We start from the raw sequence: 19019 nt of genomic DNA, 5'->3' as shown, positions 1-19019 counted from the left end.
ATGGGTTCCTGCATTAGCAAATGCTCATCCAAAAAACACTTTCTACAAGAATTTAACAATGTCCAAGACAAGTTGGTGATTTCACAACCTCCTCCTAGGATCACCATCCCTCCAATTTCTGCTTCCAGCAAAATCTCACCTTGTCCTCAATCCCCTTGCAACTCCAGTTCCTCTGCCTCCTCTATCACTTGCACCACAAGCACTTCCAACTCAAGCGCTTCCTCATTGAGCTCAGCCTTGTCAAGTGCTTCTACGGTCTCCAGCTCGAAAATCGACCGGTCTTTCTCCAACGAGTTCTTGTGGTCGTGTTACAAGGAAAACCCGCATGTCATTCGGATTAACTCGATCAAAGACGCAAGCTTTTCGAGGTTTTCCTCATCGGCATTGCCACAAAAGCCAGTTTTGGCCACATGGGTGAACAAGAAGCTGAACAAGAAGCAGCCACCGAGCCCAAAAAGGGGAAATGTGTCAGTTACACCACAGAAGAGAGTGAGATCAAGCTCACCTACTTCTCTAGGAAGGCAAAAGAGCTTCCGAAAAGAGCCAGAGAGGCCAATGATCTCTGCATATTCACATCCAAGTAGAACCTTGAGGTCACCCGCTCCAAGTAGAAGGTTCAACATGCCAATCCCCCCCAAAGAAAGCCATTTGAGCCCTAATAATGCATTGAATGTTAGGCGTGCAGGTTCAAATTGTTGCGCAACTAAATCCACATCCAGAGCTCGTATCGAGCCACACAACCCCAACATAAATTACAACAATTCGAGCCGGCTTCTTCGGCCGTGTTTGAAGAGCAGAGAAACAGAGATGAGAATTCACAGGATCACATCTAAAATTGATGAGGTTGCAGCTGGAGAAGCAGTAGTTGACTATATGGACTCACTTCCTGCTGAGGACATTGATAACCCTTTACTATCTCTTGATTGTTTTATTTTCGTGTAGATTAGTATTTTGTGTGTGTGTGTGTGTGGTCCTGTGAATTCATTCACTTTATGGTTTGGCAATGTAGAAATGATCAACTGGATCATCAAACTAATCGATACTGCTGCTGTATATTTATTTATTTTGTTTGTTTTTTTGTTTTTATACAATTTACTTATAGCTTTCTAACTTTTTTGTATCCTCATTTAACTATTTGGTTTAAAGGTAATATGAGGAAGGGTTGACGTGTTTTTTGGGAATTGAAAGAATTCGTAGTATGTTGTAGAAAAATTAGATAGTGTATATAACATATTTGTGAGTCTTAATTTATGAATATTGATATATTTGGTAGCTTTTTATAGGAGGAAAAAAAAATGATATTTAGAGTTTTTTTTAGTGAAAAAAGTTGTTTATCTGTATTAGAGATCATATTAAAAATATGGGGAACAAACATATACTAAGTGTTTATTCAAGTATTCAACGTCTCTTGCATTTTATTGAAAAACTAAAATGCAAAATAAAAGTTATAGATTTTTTGTCTAAGTGAGTCGCAATATAAGGGTGCCTAGGCGGGTTCACGTGGGCTAGAAGGACGTTTAACTAGGTTTAGACATTTTTTCTTAATTTTTAAAAGCCTAGTGATCAATCAAGGCAGTGGCCAGTTGCTTAGCGCTTAGGCGAAATTTTTTAAAACAATGATTGGAATATGACAACATTGAATACTATAACAACTTGGAATCATGGATGAACGACAAAAAGATGGAATATGCCAACATTAAATAGTGTAAAATTTTTCCGTACCGTCGAAGTTTCTTAAACAAAAAAAAAAAAAGGGGCAGCCCAAGATATGGGGATTGAACCGTGAGGGTGGGGCGAGAAGACTCGGATCGATGTGATACCAAGAAGGAGCAGCCCCATGCAGACGTTTGTGAACAAGGATATTGCTGATCTTCTCGCCAAGGGGTAGAGGAGTCACTTACCCAATTATAAACAAACGCCATATAGCATTCCTCATAAATCTATATCTAATTATTATTACTTAAGTCCAAACGGAAATTAATCATTTCTATATGACTAATTAGTAAAGATTTTATCGATTTACAGCTAAATAACCTTAAATTTTAATCAGTTAATCATTAGTACTCATTTAAGAGTAACCCTGGTGTTATATAAAATTTTGATTTTAATCATTCGTTTATAAGTCAAGTCTGTAAAACTTGGTAAATAATATGTTTGCCAGAATGAATATTGTATTGATATCAGAGAGAGATTTATACAGAAGTCTTCCTATAAACTAGCATCTAACTCCTATACAAGAAAGGGAAGAAATAATACAAATCAATTTACATATTACACACCTATTTGTCAATATAATCCCTCAATCATCAGGATTTAGATTGCCTTTTAACACTCTCCCTCAAGTTGGAGAGTGAATGTTGAAAACTCCCAACTTGCGTAACATAACCAAGAAGTCATCTTTGCCCAAAGGCTTCGTAAAATCTTAGTACTAACTAAACCATCTTGAATCTTGTCTCGAATGAAATGACAATCTATTTCAATATGTCGCATTTGTTGTGCTAGGATAGCACCAAAATCTTTTGGAACCAACTCAAGCTAGCCCACAAGAAATTTATCAAATGGAAATGCAAGAACAAAATATAAAAGACACAAAGATTTTAACGAGGTTCCTCCACAGTCAGTGTAACTGGAGTACGTCCTCGGAGCAGTAGGAGCTCACCCAATAATCCACTATCAACCAAATGGGAGTTTACAAAGTGTTGGCAATCTCACAACCCAAAAGCCCAATACACCCAATAGCTCTCACACACCAAAGAAACAAATAGAGAAAGAAATATAATGAATAATTTCTTCTCTATACATATAGCTCAAAGCTATTACAACAACAACTACTTTGGTGGATAATTACTAACCAATTGAAGCAGCAACTTGTTCTTCTTTTTGGGCTCTCTGCAAGACTACAACTCTCTGAATTTTTCTCTCTATTTTTCTCCTCTGAAAACAAAAGGGCAGCAGCTCTCTTCTCTCTCTCTCCCACACAACCGAAATGAGCTATCTGCAACTCTCCTTATTTCTATTTCAAAAGCAACCTCTCTTCTCCTTTTTGAACCAACATTCACGGGTTGAAGACAACAAAACAACTTTACCCATTTTCCTCCCCAAAACAAGGAATGTGTTGTCCATTTTTTTTTCTTTTGTTTTGTTTAATCACCTAACGTTTTCTTGGACATTTGTCCACTTGGCCACTTGGCCAATTATTCAACAATCTCCACCTTGGCCAAGTTCCAAAAACGCCATGATAAGCCAACCAACACAATTGACACAAAAAAATCACTCCCAAACACTAGCAAGAGAACAACTCATGCCGAGCCAATTCTCCAAAACTCCTACTGCTCAACGCCTTCTTTATATAGGCAAAATGTGAGCCAAGTTCAAGCAATGAACAAACTTGGCTACACCAACAACCTTAGTCAACATATCAGCGGGGTTGTCTTTAGTTGGAATCTTCTGGAGAATGATTTCTCCTTCACCAACAACTTCACGAACAAAGTGATAACACACATCTATGTGCTTGGTCCTCGCATGATGAACCTGATACTTAGCCAAATAAATGGCACTCTGACTATCACAATGCACCTCCACCTGCTTCTGATCAACCCCCAAATCTCTAATCAGCCCATGTATCCAAATGGCCTCCTTTATAGCTTCAGCAACTGCCATATATTCAGCCTCTGTAGTTGACAAAGCAACAGACGACTGCAAAATGGACCTCCAACAAACTGGCCCTTTAGCCATAGTAAACACATAGCCTGTAGTAGACTTCCTTCCATCCAGATCACCTGCATAATCTGAATCAACATAACCAACTGCAAAATGACCAATACCAGAGTCATCTCTCTCAAAGCATAAACCAACGTCTCGAGTACCATGGAGATATCTCAATATCCATTTAGCTGCTTGCCAATGGTCTTTACCTGGATTATGCATATATCGACTCACCATGCCAACTGCATGAGCAATATCCGGTCTAGAGCATACCATTGCATACATCAAACTACCAAACAAATTTGCATATGGTATATCTTTCATTTGCAGCTTCTCTTTATCAATTTTAGGACACTGTAGAGAACTCAATTTAAAATGATGAGCCAAAGGGGTACTAACCGGTTTGGTTGAGTCATGAACTCCAAACTTCTGAATCAACTTCTCAAGGTAGTGTCTTTGATTCAAGCATACCAAACATTTCTCTCTGTCTCTAGTGATCTCCATGCCAAGGATCTTCTTTGCTTCACCAAGATCCTTCATCTCGAACTCATTTTTCATTTGCTTCTTCAATTTCTCAATCTCTTCGACATTCTTTGAGGCAATCAACATATCATCAACATATATCAATAAATAAATGAAAGACCCATCTTGCAACTTCTTGAAGTACACACAATGATCATATTGACTTCTAGAATAATTTTGGCCTCTCATAAATTTATCAAACCTCAAATACCATTGTCTTGGAGATTGCTTCAAGCCATAAAGTGATTTCTTCAACTTGCAAAACAAATTCTCTTTCCCTTTCACTTTATACCCATCCGGTTGACACATATAGATCTCTTCATTCAAATCACCATGTAGGAAAGCCGTCTTCACATCGAGTTGCACAAGCTCAAGATCATATTGTGCAACAAGAGCTAACATAATACGAATTGAGGAGTGCTTCACAACTGGAGAAAATATTTCGTTGTAGTCAATGCCCTCCTTTTGTGCATACCCTTTAGCAACTAATCTTGCTTTGAATCTCACATTGCTTTTCTCATCAGCATCTTCCTTCTTGGCATACACCCATTTGCAACCAATAGCTTTCTTACCCTTAGGCAATTTAGCTAACTCCCAAGTCTTGTTTTTCATGAGAGAATTCATCTCGTCACCCATGACATTGCACCACTTCTCCTTTTCCTCACTCTCAATGGCTTCCTCAAAATTGGATAGAATCTCATCAGTGATAATAGGAAGAGCAAAAGCAACATAGTCACTATACCGAGCTGGCTTGGTAATATTTCTCTTTCCTCTGTTCTTAGCAATAGACTCTTGAGGTGAAACTTGCTCTTCAACTTGAATAGAATCTTCAAGTTCAACTTCTTCAACATCCTCATGGTCTTCCACTTCTTCACTTGTAGTGGCTTCGACATTAGCGGAAATAGGATTTGAAGTACTAGAGGCAACTTTCTCAAGCTCCACCTGTTGGACATCTTTCACATTCTTTTCAGAGTCTCTGAACATATTTTCTTCATCAAATGTCACATCTCTGCTGATTACAAGTTTCTTCATCTCCGGGCACCATAACCTGTAACCTTTGACACCACTACTAAAACCAAGAAAGATAGCCTTTTTGGCTCTAGGATCAAGTTTATTTTCAGTTACATGAAAATAAGCAGGTGAACCAAAAATACGAATATAGTCATAATCAGAAGAGGGTTTTCCAAACCATACCTCCATTGGCGTCTTACCCTGAACAGCAGCTGAGGGTAATCGGTTGATGATGTGACATGCATAAGTAACTGCCTCTGCCCAAAACGACTTGCTCAAACCCGACTGAGACAACATGCATCTAACCTTCTCAAGCAAGGTTCGATTCAATCTTTCTGCAACTCCATTTTATTGTGGAGTTCCCTGGACACTAAAATCTCTCACAATCCCTTCCTCTTTGCAAACTTTAAAGAAAGGGTCGGATGTGTATTCACCACCATTATCCGATCTCAAAATCTTAATCTTTCTCCCAGTCTGGTTCTCAACCATTTTCTTCCAACCCAAGAAAATGCTGAACACCTCACTCTTGTGCTTCATAGTGTAGACCCAAGACCTTCTTGAATAATCATCAACAAAGGTCACGAACCAATGTCTACCACTCAAAGAGGGAGTCTTTGTAGGACCCCAAACATCCGAATGCACATAATCAAGAATGCCCTTCGTCTGATGTACAGCAGTACCAAACTTCACTCTAGTTTGCTTCCCCAAGACACAATGCTCACAGAAATCAAGCTTACAAGTCGTGGCACCTTTTAGAAGACCTTGTTTCACAAGCCCTTGTAGAGCTTTCTCACCGGCATGGCCTAATCTCATATGCCACAGTCTAGTAGTATCAGAATCGGATGTGCCCATATTTTCTGAGACTACAGATGCTTCACCTGTCACAGTGCTTCCTTGCAATAAATACAAATGGCCACATCGAGGAGCTTTCATCACAACAAGTGCACCATAAGTCACCTTCAATGTCTGCCCATCTGAATGAAACCTGAAGCCCTTGGCTTCCAAAGTTCCCAAAGAAATAAGATTTTTCTTCAAATTCGGTACATACCGAACACCTGTCAACTCTTTAACCATGCCATCATGCAACTTCAAACGAACTGTACCAATCCCTTTTGTTGTGCAAGGATTGTCATCTCTCATGAACACAACACCACCATCAAACTCTTTCAAGCTTGAAAACCAATCCTTGTGAGGAGTCATATGATGAGTACAACCCGTATCCAACACCCACTTAGTAGCACAATCAAATGATGAGGAAGTGGTTAAAGCAAAATCAGAAAAATCTGTTTCAACCTCAGCAACATTAGCTTCAGAACTTTCTTTGCCTTTGGTCTTCAATCTAGGACAATCTTTCTTCCAATGGCCCTTATTACGACAAAAGGCACATTCATCCCTTTCCAAAGGTTTTCTACCTTTAGAGTTTCCTCTAGGTCGAGACTGTGATTTTTTCCTGCTAGAAGAGGATCTCCTCTCCGATGATCTACCTCTAACAAATAAAGCTTCAGAGGTACTATCATGATTTTTATCTCTATGCCTCATTTCATAATTCATCAAGGCATTTGACACATCTTCAAATTTCACAGTTTCTTTACCATGCATAATAGTGGTAACAAAATGCTCATAAGAGTCCGGCAAGGAATTCAACAATATTAAGGCCTTATCTTCATCCTTAATATCCTCATCTAAATTTAACAAGTCGGCAATCAACTTATTAAAAGCATCAAGGTGTCTAATCATTTTTGTACCTTCTTTGTATTGGAAGCGGTAGAGCTTTTTCTTCAAGTGTAGCCGGTTCTCTGCACTCTTCGTCATATACTTGTCTTCCAATTTTTGCCACAACACACTTGCCAAAGTCTCCCGCATCACAAAATACTTCTGAGTTTTTGCAAGGCACAACCGAATTGAAGAGCAAGCCCACAAATTTAATTTCTCCCATTCCAGTTTTGACATAGCTTCAGGCTTCTCTCCCAAGGCGGCAAGAAGATCTTGTTGAGCCAACACATCTTTAACCTCACATTGCCACATCCCGAAGTTGTTTGTGCCATCAAACTTTGCATTTTGCACCGTAGTTCTTGCAAATCCGGAGCTGCTTTCAAAAGGATTCTCATCTTGCCCGTCTGACATCTTTGACAACTAGACAGTACCCAAGAGCAACCAGTGCTCTGATACCAATTGTTGTGCTAGGATAACACCAAAATCTTTTGGAACCAACTCAAGCTAGCCCACAAGAAATTTATCAAATGGAAATGCAAGAACAAAATATAAAAGACACAAAGATTTTAACGAGGTTCCTCCACAGTTAGTGTAACTGGAGTACGTCCTCGGAGCAGTAAGAGCTCACCCAATAATCCACTATCAACCAAATGGGAGTTTACAAAGTGTTGGCAATCTCACAACCCAAAAGCCCAATACACCCAATAGCTCTCACACACCAAAGAAACAAATAGAGAAAGAAATATAATGAATAATTTCTCCTCTATACATATAGCTCAAAGCTATTACAACAACAGCTACTTTGGCGGATAATTACTAACCAATTGAAGCAGCAACTTGTTCTTCTTTTTGGGCTCTCTGCAAGACTACAACTCTTTGAATTTTTCACTCTATTTTTCTCCTCTGAAAACAAAAGGGCAGCAACTCTCTTATCTCTCTCTCTCCCACACAACCGAAATGAGCTATCTGCAACTCTCCTTATTTCTATTTCAAAAGCAACCTCTCTTCTCCTTTTTGAACCAACATTCACGGGTTGAAGACAACAAAACAACTTTACCCATTTTCCTCCCCAAAACAAGGAATGTGTTGTCCATTTTTTTTTCTTTTGTTTTGTTTAATCACCTAAAGTTTTCTTGGACATTTGTCCACTTGGCCACTTGGCCAATTATTCAACAGCATTCTCTCGTGGAAGACTGGATTGACAATGTAAAGCCGCCTGGTTGTCGCAGTGAAGTAGAGCATATTCAGGATGTGGCAATTGTAAATCACGCAATAAGCTTCGCAACCATGTAAGCTCACAACATGTCCCCATCATTGCTCTATATTCAGCTTTCGCTGAGGAAAGAGAGACAGTCTTTTGCCTCTTCGTTCTCCATGAAATTAAAGAGTTTCCAAAGAACACACAATACCCAGTAGTAGACCTCCGAGTAATCGGGCAGCCAACCCAATCTGAGTCCCAGAATGCACTCAACTTCAGGTTGTTTTCGGCTAAAAATAGAAATCTTTGTGCAGGTGCATTTTTTAGGTATTTGAGTGCACGTAAAGCTGCCTCCATGTGTGGTTACCGGCTCATGGATAAACTGCTCAGATCATGTATGATATATGTAATATTAAGCCTTGTGATAGTGAGGTAGATTAGACGACCAACCAATCGCCTATATTGAGATGGATCCTTGAGTATTCCTCCACAGTCAGTGAGCTTGGTTCCTTGCTTCATTAGAAATGAGACCGGACTAGCACCGAATATACCACCATCTTTGAGACTGTCATGAGTATACTTCCTCTGTGAAATGCAAATACCTTTCTTTGAACGGGAAACCTCAATCCCCAAGATCCTTGATACGAAAACAAGTATGAAGAAATTGCTTGAGAGACTTTATAGCCTTTCATCATTTTCGGTGACCAAAGTGCAATAAAATCGAAGAAGGCATTTGAAGATGAAATGAAGCCCGGGTAAAATAAAAACAGATGAATTGAAGTGTTGGGGGTGCAAGGGGTGACACTTAGAGCTTTATTTTGTGTTGGGGGTGCAAGGGGTGACACTTAGAGCTTGGCTTCAAGTGTCGGGTTTTCTACCCCCTTGTACTTCCTATCTGTTTTTTGGTTGTTTGCCTGGTGTTTGGCTTTCGTTGTTCTCTTTGGCATCTCTTGCCTTGGTTTATGTATTTCCAGTTCTCCCCCCCCCCCCAAAAAAAAAAAAAAACCAACAGGATTCTTTATGGATTTTCTTTATGAGCATCTTGGAGATTCATAGATGTATTCGTTCATTATTCATCGTACAATCAGTTTTGATCAGGGGTTGTTTGTTTTTAATTTTAAATAACAAATTTTAAAATAATTTCTAACTGTACGATGTACGATGAACGGACACAATTCATGAATTTCTAGAATCCTCACAAAAAAAAAATCTGGATTCATAAGAAAAACCGCACAAAATCATATGGTTGAATAAAATTCGTACAAGAAATTAGGAATTACAGAAAATGACAACATTGAATGGTATAAGAACTGCAAGAGTGAATAGTATAACTTTGGAATCATGGATGAAGGACAAAAGAGGGAATATGCCCACATTGAATAGTATCAACATTCTACTGACGAGGTTTCTTAAAAGAAAAAAGAATTGCAACCCAAGAGATGAGGACTGAACCGTGAGGGTGGAGTGAGCAGACTCGGATCGATGTGATACCAATAAAGAGGTACGACATGCATAAGTTTGTGAAGAATAATATAGTTGATCTTAGCATTCCTTATTGATCCACGTCTAATTAATAAAAAATAAGTTCAAATCAGAAATATATGCCTAATCAGTAATTTTAAGTAATTTATAGCTAAATACCCTTAAATTTTAGTCGGTTAATTTTTGGTGCTCGTTTAAGAGTAATCCTGGTGTTACACAAAATTTTGATTTTGATCATTCGTTTATAAGTTAAGTCTGCATTGCCGCTTGGTACTACGGTCTAGTATTATTTTTCTTTACTTATAAGTAAGAGGTTTTAAGTTCAATTATCGCAAAATGCGTATTTAAATAACATTATTGTTAGCTTATTGTAAGACCAACTGGTAATACAACGTGGTTCCTCATATTATGAAACCCCGAACTTGATTCGCCACCTCCTTCAAAACTAATAGTTTCCATTGATATTCCTCCAAGCAAGGATTCAGTTTCTTCTAAATTGGAATTATCATTAACCCATGGATGCATGAACATCCTTCTCAGCCCCTCCAGTTCCATTGCAACTTCCTTCATTGTTGGTCTTTCTTCCCCTTTTACTCTCAAGCACCCCTTTGCAAGGTTAGAAACTTCCTTAAGCTGCTCAACGTTTGCCTCAGTCACAATACAATCATCAAGAACTTGCAGCAAGCGGTTGTCTTTCAGTGCTGAAAGAAAATAGTTTGCCAAATTTCTCTCTTCCTCCGGCTTGTCAAAGGAAAGAGCCTTCTTTCTTGTTAGTAGCTCTACGAGGACAACTCCGAAACTATAGACATCGCTTTTCTCAGTCAATTGGCTTGTCTGCAAGTATTCCGGGTCTAAATACCCAAGAGTTCCTTGCACCATTGTAGATAACTGAGGTTCATCCAATGGAACTAATCTTGAGGCTCCAAAGTCAGACACCTTGGCTGTGAGATTCTCATCTAAGAGTATGTTTGTAGACTTGACATCTCTGTGAATGATAGGAACAGAAGCTGCAGAGTGCAAGTATGATAGCACACCAACAGTTTCTGTAGCTATCCGTAGACGAATTTCCCAAGGCGCGTTGAATTTGGATGATTTGGTTGTGTTATGGATGTATTTAATAACCATATAGTCATGTTGACATATGGCAGTGTGTCATTGGTTAGTTACTTGGTTTGAGTTAGTTAGAATGGAGTTGTTAGAAAGGGTAATAGAGTCATTGTGTAATGTGATATTAGCTAGTATAAATAGCTGATATAGAAGTGATGTTAGTATCTGAGAAAACTCGTATCTTCTTTACTCTGAGAAATACAAAACCTCTCGACTTCTCTTCTCTCTTCATTTCTGTTTACATATCTCTGTTCAATAGATTTAGGGGATTATACATTCATTGGTTAATATGGTATCAGAGCCGGTGAAGGTTGACGGCCGTGTTCGATCTCAGGGGTTTCTTCCGCTACTCTGATGCAGATTCTTGGTGGTTCTTGGAAAGGTTTTTTGTCGCTGATCTGGTGAGATTGTTCGTGTTTCTTTGTCTGGGTTTTCTTTGATCTTGATTTTGTTCTGTACAAAAATGGCGTTTGAGATTCTGTCATGCTTCTCGTAAATTGGGGCTTCTGTTATGTTGTCTCCTGAATTGCTAAATTGGTGAATTGGGGATTCTTTTATGTTTTCTCCTGATTTGATGAATGAATTTTGGTGTATGAATTGTGCAATTGTTTGTTAGTTGACGTATTGATTGCAGTACTGTAATTTGGTCGCATTGTTGCAAGAAAGGGTTCGCCTTTCTTGATTTGTTTAGAGTGTTATTCTCTGGAGTTGGTCTTGTTTTGGTCATACAGTTGTCTTGATCTGTGGAAATATCAATCTTTCTGTCATGGATGCGTCTTCATTTAAAGTTGAAGGTGTTCTAGGAATGCTTACCATTAAGCTTAGGGATGATAATTTTGCTAAATGGGCATTTCAGTTTCAGTCGGTGCTAAGGGGGTATAAGTTGTTTGGTCATTTTGATGGTACTACTCCTTGTCCATCAAAGTTTGTTGTTGATTCAGAACATGGGGTTACAAGAGAGGTCACAGTTGCATACACTGAATGGGAAATTGTTGATATGGCGTTATTGAGTTTATTGCTTGCTACTTTAACTGATGAGGCTATGGAATATGTGATTGGATGTCGTACTGCATATGAGGCTTGGATTAATCTAGTTGATCGATATGCCACTGTGTCTAAATCTAGAATCAATCATTTGAAAACTGAACTACACACGATTCAAAAAGGGTCTGATACAATTGATAAATATTTGTTGAGGCTCAAGCATATTAGAGAACAACTAAGTGCTGCAGGTGAAACTATTTCAGATAATGATGTTATGATTGCTGGTCTTGCTGGTTTACCAAAGGAATTTGGGGTTATTCGTACTGTTATATTGGCTAGGGAGTCTACACTCACGTTGAAGGAGTTCCGAGCATTGTTACTTGGTACTGAGAGGGAAATTGAGGGGGACATGAATATAGTTACTCAGAATATGTCTGCTTTGTATGTGCACGGGTCAAGGTCTGATCCAGCGACTGGTTCTAGTTCAAACACTGGGTCTCACTCGTCTGCATCATCTTCAAATTCTCACAGTCATGCTCATATTCCAGCTGTCACTGCTGGTAATATCACAGCAGTACCATGTGATTCACTGTCATCCTTACCACCACCTCCAGGTTCCCAGCCATACTTTTCCTCACAACCTCAATTCCAGCAGCCATATTATTTTCCACAACCTGGTTTGTTTCCAAATGAGTCATATGGATATGGTTTTTCTGCAAATTCTAGTGGTCCACCTGTGTCAAGATCACAGTCCTTAAATGAACAATCTGGATCATTTGGGAATAATTACAGGGGTAATAACAACTACAGGGGTGTTAACAATTACAGGCATAATAATGGTTTTAGAGGAAGAGGGCATAACTTAGTGCAATTGGGGGGATCAAGACAACTTGGGAATCCTAATACCTGGTTAGGCATTGTTGATAACAGAACTACAGTGGTGATTGAGTGTCAGATCTGCAACAAAAGAGGTCACACTGCAGTTAATTGTTTTCGCAGGAATACAAATATGCCAATCATAGGTGTTGCAGTTGAGTGTCAGATATGTGGGAAGAGAGGTCACTCAGCTTTGGACTGCTATCACAGGGGAAACTATGCTTATCAAGGCCATCCTCCATCTTCATCTTTGTCTGCAATGAATGCACAACAGTCCCCTCACTCTTTTCCTCAAGATACCTGGATTGTTGATTCTGGTGCGTCACATCATATAACTTCTGACATTAGTGCTCTTTCTCAAGTAAAACCCTTTGAGGGATCTGAGAACATAACAATTGGGAATGGTACTGGTCTTCCAATTAAACATATTGGATCTACTAAGCTTCGGACTCCTACTCATTCCCTGATTCTTAACAAAGTTTTACATGTACCTACTATTGCTAGGAGTTTACTATCTGTGAAATAGTTATGTGCAGATAACAACAGCTGGTTTATATGTGATGAGTCTGCATTCTTTGTGCAGGACAAAAAGACAAGGGAGATAGTGTACCAGGGAAAGAGTAGGCCTGATGAATTGTTTCAGATTCCTGTGGTCACAAGTGCAAAGGGTTCTCAGCATATCACCAGGTGTCCAGCAGCTTATTTGGGAAAAGCAGTGAAGAACAATGTCTGGCATCAGAGATTAGGACATCCAGCTCATGATGTAATGTCTTTCATGTTGAAACAATCGAATATTCCAGTTCAAACAGATGATAATCACAATACTTGTATCTCTTGTATTCAAGGAAAAATGTCTAGGCTTCCATTTCCTGTTAGAACTGATAGGTGTACATCTCATTTTCAGAAAGTATATACTGATGTCTGGGGACCAGCACCTGTAAGATCTATAGAGGGCTATAGGTATTATGTAACATTTGTTGATGAATATACGAGATTTGTTTGGATATTCCCAATGAGTAATAAATCGGATGTGTTTACAATCTTTGTTCAGTTCTATCAGTTTGTCTTGACTCAGTTTAGTATTCCAATTAAGTCCTTGCAAACAGATGGGGGAGGTGAATATACAAGCAAGAGGTTTTCTTCCTTTTTTGCTGCCAAAGGAATTATGCAACTCATTTCCTGTCCTTATACTCCTCAGCAGAATGGAGTTGCTGAACGAAAACATAGGCATATTTTGGACACTGCAATCACTCTTCTTAGTGCTTCTGGCTTACCTTCTGTGTTCTGGTACTTTGCTTGTGCTCATTCAGTTAGGCTTATTAACAACATGCCTTGCAAAAGTCTGTGTTTCAGCTCTCCATACTTGTCTTTATATAAGAAGCTACCAGATATCCAATTCCTTAAGATTTTTGGTTCTGCTGTTTTTCCATGTCTCAGATCATACAATAGTAACAAATTACAACCAAGATCAGTGATGTGTGCATTTTTGGGTTATTACCAAGGATACAAATGAGTGATTTGTTATAACTTGCAAACCAAGAGGTTGGTTATTTCCAGGCATGTCTATTTTGATGAATCTCTGTTTCCTGCCAGAATGGTTTCACATCCAAGCCCTGCCAGAATGTCTTGTCATGAGGATCAGGAACAATCAAGGCCTGTACCTATGCTTGTCACTTTACCAGTGTCTTTTTCACAGCACAATACAACTTCTGCAGGTTATCAACAGTCTTTATCTCAGTCAGGTGTCGAATTATTTTCTCCAAATACTTCTCCATCAGAAGATCATTTATCCCCAGAGCCAGAAGTTCAGGGGTCTGACACATCTCTGGTTCACTCCTCTTCACCAGTTACTACTCCAGTGTTACGTGTCATTGCACCTGTTCTCCAACAACAAGTTATTCCCTCTCTCTCATCTCCTCATACTACTAATTTGGTTCCCACACCTATCAATAGGGAGTGTATCCAAACCAGGTTAAGAACTGGTGCTATTTCCAGGAAAAGCTTTGTGGGTTGTCTTGCTTCTCTACCTCAGTTGTGTTCTTTACAACTTGATGATGTCTCCTCTGATGGTTCATCTACCACCTTGAGTGTGCCTGTATCTGGGGGATTTTCCTTTATTGCTGACATTTCAACTTGTGAAGAACCTAGGACATTTAAAGCTGCTTCTTTGTCATCAGAATGGCAAACTGCCATGCAGGAGGAGTTCAATGCATTGAAGTCTCAAGGTACTTGGATACTTGTTCCACCACCTTCCCATAGGTCTGTTATTGGCAGTAAATGGGTGTATAAGGTTAAGAAAAATCCAGATGGTAGCATATCTCGGTTCAAAGCTCGTTTGGTAGCACAAGGGTATACTCAGGAGCAAGGCTTGGATTATTCAGAGACCTTTAGTCCAGTGGTTCGACATACCACTGTAAGGCTTATCTTGGCTTTAGCTACTCAGTTCAGTTGGTCATTAAGACAACTCGATGTCAAAAATGCTTTCCTTCATGGTGACTTGGAAAATGATGTCTATATGAAACAACCACAAGGGTTTGTGGATGCTACCTGTCCTGGATATGTTTGCAAATTGGTCAAATCCCTTTATGGGTTAAAACAGGCTCCTCGCACTTGGAACTCGAAGTTCACAAGCTATCTTCCAGCTGTTGGTTTTCAATCCTCCTCTTCTGATTCTAGTCTTTTTGTCAAGATTGATGGTAGTGATATAATTCTGCTCTTATTGTATGTTGATGACATCATTCTTACTGGATCAGATCCTACTAAAATTCAATCTGTTATTGATGATCTTGCTGGTGTATTTGAACTCAAGGATATGGGGAGGTTAACATATTTTCTGGGATTGCATATCCAATATAGAGATGATGGTTCATTGTTTATCTCCCAAGCTAAATATGCCAAGGATTTGTTACAAAAGGCAGGAATGGATACTTACAAATCTACATCTACGCCCTATAAGCCTCATACTCAAATTCTTGCTGGTGAAGGAACTTTGGTGTCTGATCCGAGTCACTATAGGAGCATTGTTGGGGCTCTCCAGTATCTTACGTTTACTCGTCCTGATATAGCCCACTCAGTGAACATGGTCTGCCAATTCATGGCACAACCAACTGATGTCCACATGGTTTTGGTCAAAAGGATTTTAAGATACATTCAGGGGACAATTGGTTCTGGCTTACACTATACCAAATGCAAGGAATTCAACATTACTGCCTATTCTGACTCCGATTGGGCAGCAGATATCAACACCAGAAGATCAATCACAGGTTTTGTTGTCTATTTGGGTAACAATCTTGTCTCTTGGCAGTCTAAAAAGTAGTCCACAGTCTCTCGAAGCTCCACGGAGGCAGAGTATAAGGCATTAGCTCATTGTGCAGCTGATGTTTTTTGGATTCGTTCTGTGTTTAAGGATCTTCATCAATCCATCTCAGTTCCCCCATTCATATACTGTGATAACATTTCTGCCCTGGCTTTAAGTTCAAATCCTGTTTTTCACTCCAAGATCAAGCATCTTGACACGGACTATCACTTTGTGCGTGAAAAGGTTCAACGAGGAGATCTTATGGTTCATTATATTCCCACAGATGATCAGGTGGCTGATGTCTTTACAAAGGGTTTGCATAGTCCCATTTTTCAGAAACATTGCAGGTCTCTTGGCTTGGGTGTTGGTTCTGCAGCAAACTTAGCTTCCGTAGCTCAGCTCAGTTTGTGGGGGGACTAATAACCATATAGTCATGTTGACATATGGCAGTGTGTCATTGGTTAGTTACTTGGTTTGAGTTAGTTAGAATGGAGTTGTTAGAAAGGGTAATAGAGTCATTGTGTAATGTGATATTAGCTAGTATAAATAGCTGATATAGAAGTGATGTTAGTATCTGAGAAAACTCTTATCTTCTTTACTCTGAGAAATACAAAACCTCTCGACTTCTCTTCTCTCTTCATTTCTGTTTACATATCTCTGTTCAATAGATTTAGGGGATTATACATTCATTGGTTAATAGTATTTAGATAGGGTTTCATGGGTGTCAAATTCATAAACTAGTAGGGGGACTTCGGTTTCGAAACAACAACCTAAAAGCTTGACCACATTCCTGTGGTTGATTTTGGACAGTACGACCACTTCATTTATGAATTGCTCTATCTGGTTTTGATCTACTATTTTGGACTTCTTGATTGCAACTACTTGGCCGTCTGCTAAAATTCCTTTGTAGACTGTACTGAACCCTCCTTTGCCAATGATTCTAGTGTCATGATAATTTTTAGTGGCCTTCTCAAGTTCTCCTGCTGTGAAGATTTTTGCCGTATCATGAGAAGATCCTTGCCGTTCTGAAAGTTGCTGTTGTAGCAAGATCCCTCCATTTTGCCTGAAGAACTTCTCCTTCAGCTTCATGAGCTTCCATCTTTTGTATCCCAAATACAACCAAGAGATGCACATTAACAGGGATACGAGGCCTACGCTGATTCCTACATATCCAACAAATTGATTGTAAACCCTGGTAGTTATAACCAAATGGAATGAGTATGTATTGCTATCTAGACCATATGTACCGACCATGTTTTTTTATCACATCCCTAACGAAGTTTGGATTCTTTAAAAACATGTAGAGAAGCATTGAATCAATTGTTAATCACTTGTTACTATATATGTACATGCTTACCAACGACAATTTGGACAACAAAGGTCCGATCAGGGGTGCAACCTTCTCCGTCTTTCCTGCCATCACCATGGTACCCCTTGTGGCAAGAACAAGTATGGTTTCCCTCTGTATTTATACATTTTTGCTTGCATGTATTGAGCTTCGGAACCTTACATTCATCAATGTCTGAAAAACAACATATATAATCCATGCTCAGAAATTAAGCATGTTATTTAATTAGTAGTACTAATAAAGTGAAATAGAACTACCATAGCAGTCATTTAGGTATGGATTCCCTTGGTAACCGTCCTTGCACTTGCAGCGATACCCGGATCCGTTCTCGACATCAGAACACATGGTGTTGCCCTGACATGTGTAATTCATCACTCGTTTCTTCTCAACAACGTTAGAGCATGTCTCATTCCCAACTGACCAATCAAGTACCACCGGAAGTTCTGTTTTTTTCAAATAATCCGACCACAACATATTGGAGAAGAAGTTGAACTTGCCCTCTTGCACAACGAAGGCAAAGCTGCAAGGATTAAAGGAGTACACATCCGTATGATTATCATAACTCCATGCACTTACCTTGAAAGAAGTCATTCCTTGAGCAATGCGTGTTTGACAACAGCCGATACCAGTGCAGGAACCATTGGCAACGTAGTCAATGCTGCCACACACTGTATTGCACCCACCAGTGTATCCGTAGTCTCCATTTTTGTCTCCCTCAATGTGCCCATATGTGTCACAACCAACTGCAACAAATACGTTGTCGGTGTTTGATATGAAGAATTTGGAAAGAGTGACAGAATTGGTGAAGTCGTTAGTCAGCTGGCCTGATTTTTCGAAACATTGTACGGCTGGGTATAGGGTAATGTAAAGCTTCCCATCCACGGATATGTTTGTGACTTCAATCGAATCACTCTTTCTAAGAAATGGTTTTGGGGGGTCATAATGTGTGCTATTACAAGTAATGAGGAAATCCTCATTTAAGTAACAGCCCTCTTTTGTACCAAATGGATATGAGATGCTAACATTCCCACATTTGTCTTGACAACCCGGCTTGACTTCTACTTCACCGGGAGGAGGAGGAGAAGGAAGAGGTGGAGAGGTTAATTGTGTTTGGGCTGAAGTGGCTGCTGCTAATAGTACCTCTATTACTATTATGAGGATGATAGGTTGCAGAAGCACTTTTTGTTTGCTCATGGTCATGGCTTCTAAGTTTTTGTTGAAAAAAATGAGATGTTTTGGTCCTTTTATTGTTAGGGAGGAGGAAGACTTGGAGAGGAAGAATTGGAGGGGAAGACTTGGAGCGGAGACTTGTGAATTGATTGAGCAAACCTTGGAAAGGATACCTGCCATAACTTAGATCTGACGTGTTATTAATTCTTTCATGGACGTGGTTCATTTTCACAATCGGACAAAATAAATATCATCAAACAATGTAAGGGCTGGTTTGGTATTGCTGTGCTTTGAAAAAAAACTGCTGTGAGAATAAGCGATTGTGCTGTGAGAATAAGCGGCTGTGAAATAAAGCAGCAAAGTGTTTGGTAAACTTTTTTGTAAAAGTGCTTTTGGAAAAAAAAAGCAGTATGATAGTATTTGGTAACCTTTTTTGTAAAACAGCTGTGACTGTGTGAAATGACCAAAAAGGGTATAATACTAGATATGCTATTAATTTAATTTTCTTAACAAATAAAAGTGAATTACTAAATATATTTTATTTTTAGAAGAAAAATATTTATAAACTTTATCTTAAATATTAATTAGTATGACAAACTACTTTA

The 19019-nt window shown here is 39.1% G+C and overlaps 3 protein-coding genes and 1 pseudogene across 4 annotated transcripts; 2 read left to right on the top strand and 2 right to left on the bottom strand.

Annotated features, from left to right (window-relative positions):
* LOC137716973 (uncharacterized) lies at window positions 1-1255 on the top strand. The gene has a single exon (XM_068456305.2). It carries the CDS (start codon window positions 1-3, stop codon window positions 940-942), a length of 942 nt encoding a protein of 313 aa, XP_068312406.2. The 3' UTR covers window positions 943-1255.
* An 8736-nt stretch (window positions 1256-9991) lies between these two features.
* Window positions 9992-10756, bottom strand: LOC148695202 (wall-associated receptor kinase 3 pseudogene; annotated as a pseudogene).
* On the top strand, window positions 10743-13604 carry LOC148695201 (uncharacterized). 2 transcript variants are annotated; one of them, XM_088699281.1, is made up of 2 exons: window positions 10743-12915; window positions 13182-13604. In XM_088699281.1, the coding sequence occupies exons 1-2, from the start codon at window positions 11505-11507 to the stop codon at window positions 13220-13222; spliced, it is 1452 nt and encodes a 483-aa protein (XP_088555407.1). In that variant the 5' UTR covers window positions 10743-11504; the 3' UTR covers window positions 13223-13604. The 2 variants fall into 2 exon arrangements, with proteins under 2 accessions (XP_088555407.1, XP_088555406.1); XM_088699280.1 differs by having other exon boundaries at window positions 11003-13002.
* A 2859-nt stretch (window positions 13605-16463) lies between these two features.
* On the bottom strand, window positions 16464-18467 carry LOC137717939 (wall-associated receptor kinase 2-like). Its single transcript, XM_068457449.2, has 3 exons — window positions 17502-18467; window positions 17254-17418; window positions 16464-17059 (listed from the first exon to the last, which is right to left on the bottom strand). The coding sequence occupies exons 1-3, from the start codon at window positions 18442-18444 to the stop codon at window positions 16590-16592; spliced, it is 1578 nt and encodes a 525-aa protein (XP_068313550.2). The 5' UTR covers window positions 18445-18467; the 3' UTR covers window positions 16464-16589.
* Between the last annotated feature and the right edge of the window lie 552 nt (window positions 18468-19019).

Source organism: Pyrus communis, chromosome 8, assembly GCF_041283825.1.
Source record: "Pyrus communis isolate YQ-2024b chromosome 8, ASM4128382v1, whole genome shotgun sequence".
In the NCBI taxonomy this organism is placed as follows: Eukaryota; Viridiplantae; Streptophyta; class Magnoliopsida; order Rosales; family Rosaceae; genus Pyrus; species Pyrus communis.
This window is presented reverse-complemented; position numbering and strand designations above follow the sequence as displayed.